The sequence below is a fragment of the Mesoplodon bidens genome, assembly GCF_964165515.1.
Source record: "Mesoplodon bidens genome assembly, chromosome: 16".
NCBI classification, from domain to species: Eukaryota; Metazoa; Chordata; class Mammalia; order Artiodactyla; family Ziphiidae; genus Mesoplodon; species Mesoplodon bidens.
Genome location: NC_138173.1, coordinates 77,391,530 through 77,409,577, shown reverse-complemented (window position 1 = coordinate 77,409,577; position 18,048 = coordinate 77,391,530). Strand labels below are relative to the sequence as shown.

The 18,048-nt window shown below is 68.2% G+C and overlaps 1 protein-coding gene across 18 annotated transcripts in view; it reads left to right on the top strand.

Annotated features, from left to right (window-relative positions):
- PLEC (plectin) overlaps positions 1-17,527 on the top strand; it is a 59,654-nt gene extending 42,127 nt beyond the window's left edge. For all 18 annotated transcript variants that reach the window (XM_081258497.1, XM_081258494.1, XM_081258496.1 and 15 more), the window contains 16 exons: positions 138-242; positions 364-459; positions 711-836; positions 1,915-2,067; positions 2,153-2,307; positions 2,390-2,516; positions 2,603-2,786; positions 2,874-3,031; positions 3,155-3,333; positions 4,391-4,529; positions 4,631-4,987; positions 5,065-5,148; positions 5,312-5,416; positions 5,508-5,606; positions 6,669-10,049; positions 10,152-17,527. In XM_081258497.1, coding sequence (XP_081114623.1) covers positions 138-242; positions 364-459; positions 711-836; positions 1,915-2,067; positions 2,153-2,307; positions 2,390-2,516; positions 2,603-2,786; positions 2,874-3,031; positions 3,155-3,333; positions 4,391-4,529; positions 4,631-4,987; positions 5,065-5,148; positions 5,312-5,416; positions 5,508-5,606; positions 6,669-10,049; positions 10,152-16,370 — 11,667 coding nt within the window. In that variant the 3' untranslated portion in view covers positions 16,371-17,527. The remainder of the gene's footprint in view (positions 1-137; positions 243-363; positions 460-710; positions 837-1,914; positions 2,068-2,152; positions 2,308-2,389; positions 2,517-2,602; positions 2,787-2,873; positions 3,032-3,154; positions 3,334-4,390; positions 4,530-4,630; positions 4,988-5,064; positions 5,149-5,311; positions 5,417-5,507; positions 5,607-6,668; positions 10,050-10,151) is intronic.
- The last annotated feature ends 521 nt before the right edge of the window (positions 17,528-18,048 follow it).

Genomic DNA, 18,048 nt, shown 5'->3' with positions numbered 1-18,048 from the left:
CCTCCGGGCCCTCCCCTCCCACGACTGCCCGCCCCAGTCCGGGTCCAGCTCCAGGCCCCGCGTGGTGCTTGGCGGGAGACGGGTGGACCCTGACGTGGCCCTGGCACCGTCCCTGAGAGCCCTTGCCTCCGTGTCAGGCCCTGATGCATGAGCTAGAGCTGAAGGAAAAGAAAATCAAAGAGATCCAGAGCACCGGCGACCGCCTGCTTCGGGAAGACCACCCTGCCCGGCCCACAGTGGAGGTGGGGTGGGGATGTGGGGACCCCCCCCGGGCCCCCCTGGTGTGGTGGGGCAGGGCTGGGGGGATCCCCCTGGGCCCCTGTGGTGGGGCAGGGCCCGACGGGGCCATGTGCTGTGCTGCAGTCCTTCCAGGCGGCCCTGCAGACCCAGTGGAGCTGGATGCTGCAGCTGTGCTGTTGTATCGAGGCGCACCTAAAGGACAACACTGCCTACTTCCAGGTGAGAACTGGGCTTCCCAACCCCCGGCTCTGCTGCAGTGACCTTGAGGAGCCCCTCGACCACCGCTGTGGATCTGGGGCCCCTCCCCGTGTCCGTGCAGACGTGGATAATCGGCCCCACGCACTGTCCCACTGACCTAGCGTCAGAATCCTCCCCGGTTACTGGGCCCAGCCCCTCCGGCCCGTGCTGGGGCAGCTCTGGCGGGGGGCTCCAGGCTGCTGGCCTAATGTGACCCATTTCTGCCACCGCAGTTCTTCTCGGACGTGCGGGAGGCTGAGGAGCAGCTGCGGAAGCTGCAGGAGACACTGCGCAGGAAGTACACCTGTGACCGTTCTATCACTATCACTCGGCTCGAGGACCTGCTGCAGGACGCCCAGGTGAGCCGGGCTCAGGGCCGTGCAGCCCGGCGAGTGGCAGACGCTGAGGCCCGGCCTCTTGGCCTGTGGGGCTGGAGGGGCACAGGCAGTGGCAGGCATCGAGGTGGCAGGGTCCAGGGCCAGGGGAGCACAGGGAGAGGCTGGCCCGGTGTCTGGGCTGCATCGATGCTCTGGAAAGGTCCCTCTGGAGGCGGAGAGAGTGGTGACTAGAGGTGCCAGCAGGGGTCAGGAGGCACGATAGGGGCTGGAGGTCAGCACAGTGGGGCGGGGGTATGGGTGAACCGAGATCTTAGCGGCAGGGTCCTGGCCTGGGGGCAGGTGGGTGGCCAGAGCTGGTATGAGCCCCCCCCCCCCCACAGAGCCCCTGGAGGGAGTAGACGCCTGAATCAGCTGCTCTGTTGCCAGCCATGTCACCATGGGCAGGTCCATCAGCACCTCGGGCCTGACAGGCTGGGGCAGGCGCAGTCGGGAGGGCTGAGGGGGATACAGAGGCAGCGGAGTGTGCTGCTCAGGCGCCCTGGGGCAGGGAGTGATGGAGAAGAGAGGAGGCTGGCAGGCCCTGCCGCCTGGAGCTCCTGCGGTCGGGAGTGGGGGTCAGCGAAGCCTGGGGTCCAGGAGGCCCCCTCAGCGGCAGCATCGGCCCGGGAGGGGGCGGGAGAGGTGCAGGCAGCTTCCGCGTGGACTCTGACCTACAGCCTTGGACGGTCCTCCATCCCTCGGAGTGGCTGGATGGGAGGAGGTGGGCGACCTTCCACAACAGGACAGGGGAGGGCAGAGGGGAGAGGATGCTGTGGGGCCCTCCCCTGAAGGACGTCACATGTCACGGGGCCGGGGAAGGCCATTCGGTCCTGACTGGGAAGGAAGGAGTGTGGGTGGGACCGGGCGCCTGTCCTGGCTGAGTGCCCAGCCCCACAGCATTCTGGGGGCAGTTGGAAGGACACCTGATCTCAGGGCATTGCGGGGGTGCAGGGGTGCTCGTGCGTTTCCCGCGGTGGGCACGTGGGTCCTCACAGACCCTTGTCCGGGCGCTCGGTGTCCGACGCCAGGTGATGGTCTCTGAGCTGCCCCTCCTCTGCAGGACGAGAAGGAGCAGCTAAGCGAGTACAGGGGGCACCTCTCAGGCCTGGCCAAGCGGGCCAAGGCCATCGTGCAGCTGAAGCCCCGCAACCCAGCGCACCCCGTGCGGGGCCGCGTGCCGCTGCTGGCCGTGTGCGACTACAAGCAGGTGGAGGTGAGGGCTTGGCCGGGCAGGGTGGGCCTGGCAGGGTGGGCATGGGTGTGGGTGGGGCCACGCTGCGATGCTCTGACTGCTTCAGGTGACCGTGCACAAGGGTGACAAGTGCCAGATGGTAGGCCCCGGGCAGCCACCCTACTGGAAGGTGCTCAGCAGCTCCTGCGGCGAGGCCGCCGTGCCCTCCGTGTGCTTTCTTGTGCCCCCGCCCAACCAGGAGGCCCAGGAGGCCATCGCCAGGTGCGTGGTCCCGGGTATCAGCTGGAGAGGGTGGTGTTGGGCAGGTCCCCGGACACCTCTGACTGTGCCCCTGACCTGCCAGGCTGGAGGCCCAGCACCAGGCCTTGGTTACATTGTGGCACCAGCTGCACACGGAAATGAAGAGCCTTCTGGCGTGGCAGAGCCTCAGCCGCGACATGCAGCTCATCCGCTCCTGGTCCCTGGTCACGGTACGACTGCCCCGCTGGGCACTCTGGGTGGTGCCGGGCGGCAGGGGTCTTCCTGCGGCCGTGCTCAGCCCTCGTGCCGTCTGCAGTTCCGCACACTGAAACCAGAGGAGCAGCGCCAAGCCCTGCGAAGCCTGGAGCTGCACTACCAGGCCTTCCTGCGCGACAGCCAGGACGCTGGTGGCTTCGGGCCTGAGGACCGGCTGCAGGCTGAGCGCGAGTACGGCTCCTGCAGCCGCCACTACCAGCAGCTGCTGCAGAGCCTGGAGCAGGGTAGGCGGGTGCCACCCGGGGGGTTGGGGGTGGTGGTGGTGGCGGAGGGCGTGGCCGGGGCAGCCTGTGAGCAGGACGTGTCCGCAGGCGAGCAGGAGGAGTCCCGCTGTCAGCGCTGCATCTCAGAGCTCAAGGACATCCGGCTGCAGCTGGAGGCCTGCGAGACGCGCACCGTGCACCGCCTGCGGCTGCCGCTGGACAAGGAGCCCGCGCGGGAGTGCGCCCAGCGCATCACGGAGCAGCAGGCAGGCCCCGCCCACTCCCCCCACCCCCACCCCCACCCCCTACTGCACCCCGCCCCCGGCCTTCCACGCGTGCCGTGTGCTGGGCGCGCAGGCTCAGCTCACCTCCTGCTCCGTCTCTCGTAGAAAGCACAGGCTGAGGTGGAGGGGCTGGGCAAGGGGGTTGCCCGGCTCTCTGCCGAGGCCGAGGAGGTCCTGGCCCTGCCCGAGCCATCACCCGCTGCCCCCACTCTGCGTTCAGAGCTGGAGCTGACCCTGGGCAAGTTGGAGCAGGTCCGCAGCCTGTCCGCCATTTACCTGGAGAAGTGAGTGCACCTGACGGCGGCCGGGGGGCTGTGACCGAAGGGGCGTCTCAGGGAGTGTGTGCACTGGCAGGGCAACGGTGCCAACGAGGTGGGGTCCGCTGCAGGCTCTGGCCAAGGGATGGCCAGTGTGGACCAGGGTGGGGGTCGCAGAGGTGGCTGGAGGGGTTCAGTCCTGGTGTGCCTTGGAGGTAGGGCTTCCTGATGACTGGATGTGGGGTGAGAGGGGTTGAGGGGCTATTGGAGGAGGACTTAGGGCCCCCCCACCCGCGGGAGGGTGGTAGGGGAGGGTCACTGACGTGGAAGGTGTGTGGGCAGAGGTGAGGGGCCGGGGCGCATTGCGGGGTCGGTCAGGACCGGACCCCTGGGGGCACTGGCAACCTTGGGGGAGGGGCTTCTTGGTGCAAGGTGGGGCTGAGGCCCTGCGGAGAGGAGGCAGGGTGGGCAGTGGGTGAGACAGCAGAGGGCCAGGCTGCCGGGAGGGCCCCGATCCCCTCTCCCACAGGCCCTTCCACCCCAGTGCCTCCCGGGGGATGCGCAGTCCTCACCAGGGCCCCGCCTCCTCCTTGCCCCCCGCCCCCAGACACGGGTACCTCTCTTTCCCTTACAGCTCATTTCAGGGTATACACTCACATGGCTCAAAGATCGCTTTCGGAAGCTTAGTGATAAATCCTCCACTGCTCCCCTCTCGGACCCAACGGGATCTGCCCTCCAAGGCCCTGGTCTTCGTTTCTGTCTCTTACCCAGCCTTCCTGCACGCGCCCCACGTGCCGTGTGTGAGGAGCGTCCCTGTCAGGCACACGGTGTCCCCCTCACCCAGTCTGGGGACCGCAAGGCTGATGGGGGCTCCCTTGGCCAGCACAACCTCCCTCCAGGACTCGGGCGGGAGCTGGAGCATCCCCGTGTCCGAGGTCCCGACCACCTTCTGCCTACACCTCTCTTCTCCCTGAAGCCCATGACCACAGGGGTCAGCTGGCCACCAGGTCTGGGGTTCCACCGTGGTGGCCTGGCTGCCCCTCCAGCCCACCCCAGCCCCGCTCTGAGCCCTGCTCTCCCGCAGGCTCAAGACCATCAGCCTGGTGATCCGCAGCACGCAGGGGGCCGAGGAGGTGCTCAGGGCCCACGAGGAGCAGCTCAAGGAGGCCCAGGCCGTGCCCGCCACCCTCCCAGAGCTCGAGGCCACCAAGGCTGCGCTGAAGGTACCACCACAGGCCCGCACCCTGCCGTGAGGGCCCAGAGACGCTGGGGCCAGTGGCAGGGACCTCGGGCTGAAACGGCACCCTCTTCTCTGACCTGACAGAAGCTTCGGGCCCAGGCGGAGGCACAGCAGCCTGTGTTCGATGCCCTGCGGGACGAGCTGCGGGGGGCGCAGGAGGTGGGCGAGCGGCTGCAACAGCGACACGGCGAGCGGGACGTGGAGGTGGAGCGCTGGCGCGAGCGGGTCGCCCTGCTGCTGGAGCGCTGGCAGGCCGTGCTGGCCCAGACCGACGTGCGGCAGCGCGGGCTCGAGCAGCTGGGCCGCCAGCTGCGTTACTACCGTGAGAGCGCGGACCCACTGGGCGCCTGGCTGCAGGACGCCAAGCAGAGGCAGGAGCAGATCCAGGCCGTGCCGCTGGCCAACAGCCAGGCCGTGCGAGAGCAGCTGCGGCAGGAGAAGGTGGGCCCCGGGCAGGTGGGCGGGGTGGGGCGGGGGCGCGGTGCACCCTCTGGCTGCTGACCACCCTGCTCTCCCAGGCACTGCTGGAAGACATCGAGCGCCACGGGGAGAAGGTGGAGGAGTGCCAGAGGTTCGCGAAGCAGTACATCAACGCCATCAAGGTGAGGCCTTTGCAGCCTCATGTCCCAGGGGAGACACGCAGGTGGTGGGCCTGGGACCTCAGGGGGGCCCCCCAGACCAGGCCGTGCTGGGCAAAGCCCGTGGGCAGGTTCAGGGGCAGGGTGGGGAGGGCAGAGCTGGTGGCCAACCAGTGTGTCCCTGCAGGACTATGAGCTTCAGCTGGTCACGTACAAGGCACAGCTGGAGCCGGTGGCCTCACCAGCCAAGAAGCCCAAGGTCCAGTCGGGGTCCGAGAGCATCATCCAGGAGGTGAGGCTGAGCGGCAGGGCTGGTGGGTGGGATGAGTCTGAGCCAGCAGGGGCAGGGCTGACTCTGGGTGCCTCTCCCTCCCGTCCCCCAGTACGTGGATCTGCGTACCCGCTACAGTGAGCTGAGCACGCTCACGAGCCAGTACATCAAGTTCATCAGTGAGACGCTGCGGCGTATGGAGGAGGAGGAGGTATGACCCGCCGGGGCGGGGAGGCCATCCTGCTGCCCACCTTGCCCCAGATGTGGCCCCTAGGAGCCCTCCTGAGCTGTCCCCACTCCCTCCTGCCTGGTGCTGCCAGCGCCCCCCTCCCCTCAGCTCCCCGCAGCACGGCCTGTCCCCAGGCTCGCCTCACCTGTGGCCCAGCCCACCTTGGCCCGATGCTGCACTGCTCTCCCTGTGGTGGCTGGCACCTTCTCCTTCTCTTCTGTGTTGGCACTTGCCCCCCCCAGGCGTCCCACCGGCTCTCTTGTGTGTGTGCCTCCTCGGGACCCCGCGTTGGCCTCTTTACTTGGCCACTTGCTCTGCAAGAACTTTGGGCTGTTGGGTCATGGGGGCTGGGGAGGGGGGCCCCGAGGTGCTTGGGTGAGGAAGGGTACCTACCCCATCTTGTTCCTCCTGCCTCCTGGGTGACCCCTCCGTCTGGCCTACGTGCAGCTTCCTCTCTGCTCAGAACTGCAGGCTATCGAGTCCCCCTTCCGAACTGGCTCAGATCTGCACTGATGTCCCACGCTGGCCACCCTGCCCCGCCGGGTCAGGGAGAGGGGCCCCGTGGCCAGAGCCAGGCCGCCGGGCATTCAGCGGTGCTCAGGCAGGGCTGTGTGGCAGGCGGGGCTCCCAGGCCCTGTGAGCCCCCTGCTTTGCTCGCTCTCTCCCTCCCTCCCTCCCTCCCTCTCTCCCTCTCTCTCTCTCTCTCTTTCTCTCCCTCCCTCCCTCTCTCTCTGTCCCTCTCTCTCTCTCCCCCCACCCCCTTGTCTGTGTGTCTCTGTCGCCTGTCTGTGGGAAGAGGGGAGAACACCTGGGTCTCCTTCCCCAGTCTGGTGAGCGCTGTGGGGCCAGGCTGTGCTCGCTGCCCCAAGTGCCCTGGGTGGGTGCACGCAGCCTCCCTCGGCTGGGCCGGGACCCCTGTCCCCTCCCAACACCTGCGCCACGCTGTCAGGGTGAGCTGTGGTGGCACCGTGTCGCGTGCTCAGGGCACCTGCTCCCTGCTCACTCCTCTCTCTGGTTTTCTCCCTCTCTCTGCTGCGGCCGCAGAGGCTGGCTGAGCAGCAGCGGGCAGAGGAGCGGGAGCGACTGGCTGAGGTGGAGGCCGCGCTGGAGAAGCAGCGGCAGCTGGCCGAGGCGCACGCGCAGGCGAAGGCGCAGGCAGAGCGCGAGGCCCAGGAGCTCCAGCGGCGCATGCAGGAGGAGGTGGCACGCCGGGAGGAGGTGGTGGTGGACGCGCAGCAGCAGAAGCGCAGCATCCAGGAGGAGCTGCAGCACCTGCGGCAGAGCTCAGAGGCGGAGATCCAGGCCAAGTCCCGGCAGGTGGAGGCGGCCGAGCGCAGCCGGCTACGGATCGAGGAGGAAATCCGCGTGGTGCGCCTCCAGCTGGAGGCCACCGAGCGCCAGCGCGGCGGGGCAGAGGGCGAGCTGCAGGCACTGCGTGCGCGGGCAGAAGAGGCCGAGGCGCAGAAGCGGCAGGCCCAGGAGGAGGCGGAGCGCCTGCGGCGGCAGGTGCAAGACGAGACCCAGCGCAAGCGGCAGGCGGAGGCTGAGCTGGCCCTGCGCGTGCAGGCGGAGGCCGAGGCGGCGCGCGAGAAGCAGCGGGCCCTGCAGGCGCTGGAGGAGCTGCGGCTGCAGGCAGAGGAGGCGGAGCGGCGCCTGCGGCAGGCAGAAGCAGAGCGGGCGCGCCAAGTGCAGGTGGCCCTGGAGACGGCGCAGCGCAGCGCCGAGGCGGAGCTGCAGAGCGAGCACGCCTCCTTTGCCGAGAAGACGGCGCAGCTGGAGCGCACCCTCAAGGAAGAGCACGTGGCCGTGGTGCAGCTGCGGGAGGAGGCCACGCGGCGGGCACAGCAGCAGGCCGAGGCTGAGCGCGCCCGCGCGGAGGCTGAGCGGGAGCTGGAGCGCTGGCAGCTGAAGGCCAACGAGGCGCTGCGGCTGCGGCTGCAGGCGGAGGAGGTGGCGCAGCAGAAGAGCCTGGCACAGGCCGAGGCGGAGAAGCAGAAGGAGGAGGCGGAGCGGGAGGCGCGGCGGCGCGGCAAGGCGGAGGAGCAGGCCGTGCGGCAGCGCGAGCTGGCCGAGCAGGAGCTGGAGAAGCAGCGGCAGCTGGCGGAGGGCACCGCGCAGCAGCGCCTGGCGGCGGAGCAGGAGCTGATCCGGCTGCGGGCCGAGACGGAGCAGGGGGAGCAGCAGCGGCAGCTGCTGGAGGAGGAGCTGTCACGGCTGCAGCGGGAGGCGGCCGCGGCCACCCAGAAGCGCCGGGAGCTGGAGGCCGAGCTGGCCAAGGTGCGGGCTGAGATGGAGGTGCTGCTGGCCAGCAAGGCGCGGGCCGAGGAGGAGTCACGTTCCACCAGCGAGAAGTCCAAGCAGAGGCTGGAAGCCGAGGCCGGCCGGTTCCGCGAGCTGGCGGAGGAGGCCGCCCGCCTGCGCGCCTTGGCGGAGGAGGCCAAGCGGCAGCGGCAGCTGGCGGAGGAGGATGCGGCGCGGCAGCGGGCGGAGGCGGAGCGGGTGCTGGCCGAGAAGCTGGCCGCCATCAGCGAGGCCACGCGGCTCAAGACGGAGGCAGAGATCGCGCTCAAGGAGAAGGAGGCGGAGAATGAGCGCCTGCGGCGTCTGGCGGAAGACGAGGCCTTCCAGCGGCGGCTTCTGGAGGAGCAGGCGGCCCAGCACAAGGCCGACATCGAGGAGCGGCTGGCGCAGCTGCGCAAGGCGTCGGAGAGCGAGCTGGAGCGGCAGAAGGGGCTGGTGGAGGACACGCTGAGACAGCGGCGGCAGGTGGAGGAGGAGATCCTGGCGCTCAAGGGGAACTTCGAGAAGGCGGCCGCCGGCAAGGCGGAGCTGGAGCTGGAGCTGGGGCGCATCCGTGGCAACGCCGAGGACACGCTGCGCAGCAAGGAGCAGGCGGAGCAGGAGGCTGCCCGGCAGCGGCAGCTGGCGGCAGAGGAGGAGCGGCGGCGGCGCGAGGCCGAGGAGCGTGTGCAGAAGAGCTTGGCGGCTGAGGAGGAGGCCGCGCGGCAACGGAAGGCCGCGCTGGAGGAGGTGGAGCGGCTCAAGGCCAAGGTGGAGGAGGCGCGGCGCCTGCGTGAGCGAGCAGAGCAGGAGTCGGCTCGGCAGCTGCAGCTGGCCCAGGAGGCCGCCCAGAAGCGGCTGCAGGCGGAGGAGAAGGCGCACGCCTTCGCGGTGCAGCAGAAGGAGCAGGAGCTGCAGCAGACGCTCCAGCAGGAGCAGAGCATGCTGGAGCGTCTGCGCGGCGAGGCCGAGGCGGCCCGGCGGGCGGCAGAGGAGGCGGAGGCGGCGCGGGAGCGGGCTGAGCGCGAGGCGGCGCAGTCCCGGCAGCAGGTGGAGGAGGCGGAGCGGCTGAAGCAGTCGGCGGAGGAGCAGGCGCAGGTGCAGGCGCAGGCGCAGGCTGCCGCGGAGAAGCTGCGCAAGGAAGCCGAGCAGGAGGCGGCACGGCGGGCGCAGGCAGAGCAGGCGGCCCTGCGGCAGAAGCAGGCGGCCGACGCTGAGATGGAGAAGCACAAGAAGTTTGCTGAGCAGGCGCTGCGACAGAAGGCGCAGGTGGAGCAGGAGCTGACGGCTCTGCGGCTGCAGCTGGAGGAGACCGACCACCAGAAGAGCATCCTGGACGAGGAGCTACAGCGGCTGAAGGCGGAGGTGACGGAGGCGGCCCGCCAGCGCGGCCAGGTGGAGGAGGAGCTGTTCTCGCTGCGCGTGCAGATGGAGGAGCTGGGCAAGCTCAAGGCCCGCATCGAGGCGGAGAACCGCGAGCTGATTCTGCGCGACAAGGACAACACGCAGCGCCTCCTGCAGGAGGAGGCGGAGAAGATGAAGCAGGTGGCGGAGGAGGCGGCGCGGCTGAGCGTGGCGGCCCAGGAGGCGGCGCGGCTGCGGCAGCTGGCGGAGGAAGACCTGGCTCAGCAGCGGGCCCTGGCAGAAAAGATGCTCAAGGAGAAGATGCAAGCGGTGCAGGAGGCCACGCGGCTCAAGGCGGAGGCAGAGCTGCTGCAGCAGCAGAAGGAGCTCGCCCAGGAGCAGGCCCGGCGGCTGCAGGAGGACAAGGAGCAGATGGCACAGCAGCTGGCGCAGGAGACGCAGGGCTTCCAGAAGACTCTGGAGACGGAGCGGCAGCGGCAGCTGGAGATGAGTGCCGAGGCGGAGCGGCTCAGGCTGCGCGTGGCCGAGATGAGCCGGGCTCAGGCTCGTGCGGAGGAGGACGCCCAGCGCTTCCGGAAGCAGGCGGAGGACATAGGCGACAAGCTGTACCGCACGGAGCTCGCCACACAGGAGAAGGTGACGCTGGTGCAGACGCTCGAGGCCCAGCGGCAGCAAAGTGACCAGGATGCCGAGCGCTTGCGGGAGGCCATCGCGGAGCTGGAGCACGAGAAGGAGAAGCTCAAGCAGGAGGCTCAGCTGCTGCAGCTCAAGTCTGAGGAGGTACCTCCCCGCGCGCGGGCAGGGATCTGGGGTGGGGTCTGCTCTCAGGCAGGTGCTCCCGGGGGCCCGCGTGTCCCTGACCGCCCCCTTCTCCCTTCACAGATGCAGGTGGTGCGGCAGGAGCAGCTGCTGCAGGAGACCCAGGCCCTACAGCAGAGCTTCCTCTCCGAGAAGGACAGCCTGCTGCAGCGGGAGCACTTCATCGAGCAGGAGAAGGCCAAGCTGGAGCGGCTCTTCCAGGACGAGGTGGCCAAGGCGCAGCAGCTGCGCGAGGAGCAGCAGCGGCAGCAGCAGGAGATGCAGCAGGAGAAGCAGCAGCTGGTGGCCAGCATGGAGGAGGCCCGGCGGCGGCAGCACGAGGCCGAGGAGGGGGTGCGGCGCAAGCAAGAGGAGCTGCAGCGCCTGGAGCAGCAGCGGCAGCAGCAGGAGAAGCTGCTGGCGGAGGAGAACCAGAGGCTACGTGAGCGGCTGCAGCACCTGGAGGAGGAGCGCCGGGCTGCGCCGGCACACTCAGAGGAGATCGCTTCCTCCCAGGCCGCGGCCGCCAGAGCCCTGCCCAACGGCCAGGACGCAGCCGATGGCCCAGCCGCGGTGGCAGAGCCTGAGCATGCCTTCGACGGCCTGCGGCAGAAGGTGCCAGCCCAGCGGCTGCAGGAGGTGGGCATCCTGAGCGCAGAGGAGCTCCAGCGGCTGGCGCAGGGCCACACCACGGTGGCTGAGCTCGTTCAGCGGGAGGACGTGCGCCGCTACCTGCAGGGCCGCAGCAGCATTGCCGGGTTACTGCTGAAGCCTACTGACGAGAAGCTGACCATCTACGCAGCCCTGAGGAGGCAACTGCTGAGCCCGGGCACAGCCCTCATCCTGCTTGAGGCCCAGGCGGCCTCAGGCTTCCTACTGGACCCTGTGCGGAACAGGCGGCTGGCCGTCAACGAGGCCGTGAAGGAGGGCGTCGTGGGCCCTGAGCTGCATCACAAGCTGCTGTCGGCCGAGCGCGCCGTCACTGGCTACAAGGACCCCTACACCGGGGAGCAGATCTCCCTCTTCCAGGCCATGAAGAAGGACCTCATCGTCCGGGAGCACGGCATCCGCCTGCTGGAGGCCCAGATCGCCACGGGCGGCATCATCGACCCCGTGCACAGCCACCGCCTGCCCGTGGACGTGGCCTACCAGCGCGGCTACTTCGACGAGGAGATGAACCGCATCCTGCAGGACCCCAGCGACGACACCAAGGGCTTCTTCGACCCCAACACGCACGAGAACCTCACCTACCTGCAGCTGCTGGAGCGCTGCGTGGAGGACCCCGAGACAGGCCTGCGGCTCCTGCCGCTCACGGACCAGGCTGCCAAGGGTGGCGAGCTGGTCTACACTGACTCAGAGGCCCGGGACGTGTTTGAGAAGGCCACCGTGTCCGCGCCGTTCGGCAGGTTCCAGGGCAGGACGGTGACCATCTGGGAGCTCATCAACTCCGAGTACTTCACGGCCGAGCAGCGAAGGGACCTGCTGCGGCAGTTCCGCACGGGCAAGGTCACCGTGGAGAAGATCATCAAGATCGTCATCACGGTGGTCGAGGAACACGAGCAGAAGGGCCAGCTGTGCTTCGAGGGCCTGCGCGCCCTGGTCCCCGCTGCGGAACTGCTCGAGAGCAGGGTCATTGACCGGGAGCTCCTGCGCCAGCTGCAGCGGGGCGAGCGCTCCGTGCAGGAGGTAGCCGAGGCGGAAGCTGTGCGGCAGGCCCTGCGGGGCTCCGGCGTCATCGCGGGTGTGTGGCTAGAGGAGTCAGGGCAGAAGCTGAGCATCTACGAGGCCTTGAGGAAAGATTTGCTGCAGCCAGAGGCGGCTGTGGCCCTGCTGGAGGCCCAGGCCGGCACCGGGCACATCATCGACCCCACCACCAGCGCACGGCTGACCGTGGACGAGGCGGTGCGTGCCGGCCTTGTGGGGCCCGAGCTACACGAGAAGCTGCTGTCGGCCGAGAAGGCTGTGACAGGCTACAAGGACCCGTACTCAGGGCAGAGCGTGTCCCTGTTCCAGGCCCTGAAGAAGGGTCTCATCCCCAGGGAGCAGGGCCTGCGTCTGCTGGACGCCCAGCTGTCCACAGGTGGCATCGTGGACCCCAGCAAGAGCCACCGTGTGCCCCTGGACGTCGCCTATGCCCGGGGCTACCTGGATAAGGAGACCAGCACCGCCCTTTCGGCACCCCAGGACAACGCCAAGACCTACTATGAACCCCGTACGTGGCAGCCAGTCACCTACAGCCACCTCCAGCAGCAGTGCCGCCCCGACCAGCTGACGGGGCTGAGCCTGCTGCCGCTCTCGGAGGAGGCTGCCCGGGCCCGGCAGCAGGAGCTCTACTCTGAGCTCCAGGCCCGTGAAGCCTTCCAGAAGGCCACCGTCGAGGTCCCCGTGGGCAGCTTCCAGGGCAGGACGGTGACGGTGTGGGAGCTCATCAGCTCCGAGTACTTCACGGCCGAGCAGCGGCAGGAGTTGCTGCGGCAGTTCCGCACGGGCAAGGTCACCGTGGAGAAGATCATCAAGATCCTCATCACCATCGTGGAGGAAGTAGAGACCGTGCGGCGGGAGAGGCTCTCTTTCAGTGGCCTCCGAGCCCCTGTGCCGGCCAGCGAGCTCCTGGCCGCCGGGGTCCTCAACAGCAACCAGTATGAGCAGCTCAAGGACGGCAAGACATCGGTCAAGGACCTTTCGGAGCTGGACTCGGTGCGGACACTCCTCCAGGGGAGCGGCTGCCTTGCTGGCATCTACCTGGAGGACTCCAAGGAGAAGGTGACCATCTACGAGGCCATGCGACGCGGCCTGCTCAGGCCCAGCACCGCCACTCTCCTGCTTGAGGCCCAGGCAGCCACTGGCTTTCTGGTGGACCCTGTGCGGAACCAGCGTCTGTATGTGCACGAGGCCGTGAAGGCCGGTGTCGTGGGCCCCGAGCTGCACGAGAAGCTGCTGTCGGCTGAGAAGGCCGTGACCGGCTACAAGGATCCCTACTCGGGCAGCACCATCTCTCTCTTCCAGGCCATGAAGAAGGGCCTGGTCCTCAGGGAGCACGGCATCCGCCTGCTGGAGGCCCAGATCGCCACGGGCGGCATCATCGACCCCGTGCACAGCCACCGCCTGCCCGTGGACGTGGCCTACCAGCGCGGCTACTTTGACGAGGAGATGAACCGCATCCTGCAGGACCCCAGCGACGACACCAAGGGCTTCTTCGACCCCAACACGCACGAGAACCTCACCTACCTGCAGCTGCTGGAGCGCTGCGTGGAGGACCCCGAGACGGGCCTGCGGCTCCTGCCGCTGAGAGGGGCAGAGAAGGCAGAGGTGGTGGAGACCACGCGGGTGTACACCGAGGAGGAGACCCGGAGGGCCTTCGAGGAGACACAGATCGACATCCCTGCGAGCGGTGGCCACAGTGGCTCCACCATGTCCCTGTGGGAGGTGATGCAGTCGGACCTGATCCCCCAGGAGCAGCGGGCCCAGCTGATGGCTGACTTCCAGGCCGGCCGCGTGACCAAGGAGCGTATGATCATCATCATCATCGAGATAATTGAGAAGACCGAGATAGTCCGCCAGCAGAACCTGGCTTCCTACGATCACGCCGGCCGCCGCCTCACTGCCGAGAACCTGTACGAGGCCCGGGTCATCTCCCGCGAGTCCTACAGCCTGCTCCGGGAGGGTGCCAAGAGCCTCCACGAGGTGCTGGAGGCCGAGTCCGCCTGGCACTACCTCTATGGCACGGGCTGTGTGGCCGGCATCTACCGACCCAGCTCCAGGCAGACGCTGACCATCTACCAGGCCCTCAAGAAGGGGCAGCTGAGTGCTGAGGTGGCCCGCCAGCTGCTGGAGGCACAAGCGGCCACGGGCTTCCTGCTGGACCCGGTGAAGGGCGAGCGGCTGGCCGTGGACGAGGCTGTGCGGAAGGGCCTGGTGGGCCCCGAGCTGCACGACCGGCTGCTGTCGGCTGAGCGGGCCGTGACCGGCTACCGTGACCCCTACACGGAGCAGACCATCTCGCTCTTCCAGGCCATGAAGAAGGACCTGATCCCCACCGAGGAGGCCCTGCGGCTGCTGGACGCTCAGCTGGCCACGGGCGGCATCATCGACCCGCGCCTAGGCTTCCACCTCCCGCTGGAGGTGGCCTACCAGCGCGGCTACCTCGACAAGGAGACGCACGACCAGCTGTCAGAGCCCAGCGAGGTGCGCAGCTACGTGGACCCCTCCACGGACGAGCGCCTCAGCTACACGCAGCTGCTCCGGCGGTGCCGCCGTGCCGAGGCCAGCGGCCTGTTCCTCCTGCCACTCGCGGACGCCCGCAAGCTGACCTTCCGCGGCCTGCGTAAGCAGATCACGGTGGAGGAGCTGGTGCGCTCGCAGGTCATGGATGAGGCCACGGCGCTGCGGCTGCAGGAGGGCCTGACCTCCATCGAGGAGGTCTCCAAGAACCTGCAGACGTTCCTCGAGGGCACCAGCAGCATCGCCGGCGTCGTCGTCGATGCCACCAAGGAGCGGCTGTCGGTGTACCAGGCCATGAAGAAGGGCATCATCCGCCCTGGCACGGCCTTCGAGCTCCTGGAGGCGCAGGCGGCCACCGGCTACGTCATCGACCCCATCAAGGGGCTCAAGCTAACCGTGGAGGAGGCTGTGCGCCTGGGCATCGTCGGTCCCGAGTTTAAGGACAAGCTGCTGTCGGCCGAGCGCGCCGTGACCGGCTACAAGGACCCCTACTCCGGGAAGCTCATCTCCCTCTTCCAGGCCATGAAGAAAGGTCTGATCCTGAAGGACCACGGCATCCGGCTGCTGGAGGCCCAGATCGCCACGGGCGGCATCATCGACCCCGAGGAGAGCCACCGCCTGCCCGTGGACATGGCCTACCAGCGCGGCCTCTTTGACGAGGAGATGAATGAGATCCTGACCGACCCCTCGGACGACACCAAGGGCTTCTTTGACCCCAACACGGAGGAGAACCTCACCTACCTGCAGCTGATGGAGCGCTGCATCACTGACCCCCAGACGGGGCTGCGGCTCCTGCCGCTGAAGGAGAAGAAGCGGGAGCGGAAGACGTCCTCTAAGTCCTCGGTGCGCAAGCGGCGTGTGGTCATCGTGGACCCGGAGACGGGCAAGGAGATGTCGGTGTACGAGGCCTACCGCAAGGGCCTTATTGACCACCAGACCTACCTGGAGCTGTCCGAGCAGGAGTGCGAGTGGGAGGAGATCACCATCTCCTCATCGGACGGCGTGGTCAAGTCCATGATCATCGACCGCCGCTCGGGCCGCCAGTACGACATCGACGAGGCCATCGCCAAGAGCCTCATCGACCGCTCTGCGCTGGACCAGTACCGCGCCGGCACGCTTTCCATCGCCGAGCTCGCCGACATGCTCTCAGGCAACGCCGGTGGCTTCCGCTCACGCTCGTCCTCCGTGGGGTCCTCCTCTTCCTACCCTGTCAGCCCCGCTGTCTCCAGGACCCAGCTGGCCTCCTGGTCCGACCCCACTGAGGAGACGGGCCCCGTGGCTGGAATCCTGGACACGGAGACGCTGGAGAAGGTGTCTATCACGGAGGCCATGCACCGCAGCCTGGTGGACAACATCACCGGGCAGCGTTTGCTGGAGGCACAGGCCTGCACCGGGGGCATCATCGACCCCAGCACCGGTGAGCGCTTCCCCGTCACCGATGCTGTCAATAAGGGCCTGGTGGACAAGATCATGGTGGACCGCATCAACCTGGCCCAGAAGGCCTTCTGCGGCTTCGAGGACCCGCGCACCAAGACCAAGATGTCGGCCGCCCAGGCCCTGAAGAAGGGCTGGCTCTACTACGAGGCGGGGCAGCGCTTCCTGGAGGTGCAGTACCTGACGGGCGGCCTGATCGAGCCCGACACGCCAGGCCGCGTGGCCCTGGACGAGGCCCTGCAGCGCGGCACGGTGGATGCCCGCACCGCCCAGAAGCTGCGCGACGTTAGCGCCTACTCCAAGTACCTCACCTGCCCCAAGACCAAGCTCAAGATCTCCTACAAGGACGCGCTGGACCGCAGCATGGTGGAGGAGGGCACGGGCCTGCGGCTGCTGGAGGCTGCCGCCCAGTCCAGCAAGGGCTACTACAGCCCCTACAGCGTCAGCGGCTCTGGCTCCGCGGCCGGCTCGCGCTCCAGCTCGCGCACTGGCTCCCGGGCTGGGTCCCGTCGCGGCAGCTTCGACGCCACCGGCTCCGGCTTCTCCATGACCTTCTCCTCCTCGTCCTACTCCTCCTCGGGCTACGGCCGCCGCTACGCCTCAGGGCCCGCGCTCCCCCCGGGGGGCCCCGAGTCAGCGGCCGCCTGACCCCTTCCTGCACCCCGCCTCCCGCTCTGCATGTGGCCAGACTCCCCGCCCAGGCGCTGGGATCTTTAATGTTTCAAGGTGTCTTCCTCCCAAGCGGTGCCTAAAGTTTAACCAAAAAGTACAGACTAACACATTAATACATATCTCTTGTCCAGACAGCCTGTCTCTCGGGGGCCGGGGCCAGTCCAGCCCCACTGACCACCTCGCGCCCCCCACCCCCACCCCAGGTCTCCCTGCTCCTCTTTACCTGCCCCTCACCACAGCCAGGTGCCTTGGAGGGTCCAGAGCTGGGCCCCCAACTCAGCCCTCTCATCTCCCCAGGGGGGTTCCATCTGGGCGAGGTTCCCCCAGCCCTGTAGGCCGGCCCCACCCAACTCCCAGCCACCTGCTCGGACTACGGGCATCGGCCCCGCCAGTAGCAGGGCCATCAGCGCCAGCGTTTTCTCCTGTTTCTGGGACTGACCTGCTTGCTCGGTGGGCCTTGCTGGGGAGGGAGGGAGGGAGTCCTGGGTCAGCCATCTCTTCTAGGCTGCCCAGGGAAGCCCCTTCCCCATGGGAAGATGAGGGTCCAGTCTGCAGACCCAGCTGGCCCGGGCCAGGCCCCAGCCTGTTCCCGGCTCCATTCCCAGCCCCCAACCTGCGCCCGAGACCCCACGCCTCTGGCTTCAGCCTTCCAGCCTCAGCTCCCCAGTAAGTGCCTTCTGTGTCCCCCTGCGCACCCCAGGCCCCGAGGACCCACACCTGGGGTGGGAGACAGACCCTCCTGGTGAAAGGCTCACCACTGCCCAGCTCTCGGGCGTGCCGGCCGGGCATGACTGGGCTTCTGCAGGCCTCTTCCCCTCCGTGGGCCCAGTGTCCCCTGGAACCTGTGGAACCCCACCCTGGGTGCTGCCTGCCTGCCTCTCCCAGGGCGCCTCAACCCCTGTGTTGGGCCTGGGGACAAGGCAGCCCAGCCCGGTGCCACCAGTCCTGTTCCAGCCAGCCCCGGGCCCTGGTGGCTTCCGCCCCCGCCTCTGCTCTCCGACTGAGCTTTGCATGTCCCACTAACCCAGGTAGGTGGCGGGTGGAGGCCCAGGCTTCTGCTGCCTCTGCGGACAGAACACTAACCCGACCACGGCGGGCCTGTGGCGCTCGCCCCAATAAAAGCAATTCCAACCCTCCCGCGGGTCGTGTCTCACTTTTTGTCTTGAGGTCAGCTTGTGTGTTGGGCTGAGGGGGTGCTGCAGCCCCAGGCTCTGAGCTCGGCCACTGTGTCCTGGCCTAGGGCAGAAGAGCGGGGCCTCGTGAAGGCGCTGGCCAGGGGCTGCACCTCTCAGAGAAACCCAGGCTGAGTGACCCCGAGCGTAGGGCGAGGTGGAGGCTGGGCCAGCTGGGGCCTGCTCAGCCCAGGTGGTGACCTGTCCCTCGGCCCAGCCCCTCAGGCTGGGTTTGTGATTGGCGCTTACGTCTGAGACGGGGGTCTTAACATGCCCTTCAGTCGGTCATTGACTGTGTGGGAGAGGCAGCGTGACCCCTGGGTAAGTTGGTCCGTGTCGGCCAAGGGTAACCCTGCAGAGAAGGATGCGGTCACAAGCCTGAGCGGCGGCCGGTGGAGGAGGGTGAGTGGGGCAAACCACAGCCCCGGTGAGCCGCTGGCTCTGAGGCCACGAGGCCCTGACCGATGCCATCTCCCTGCTTT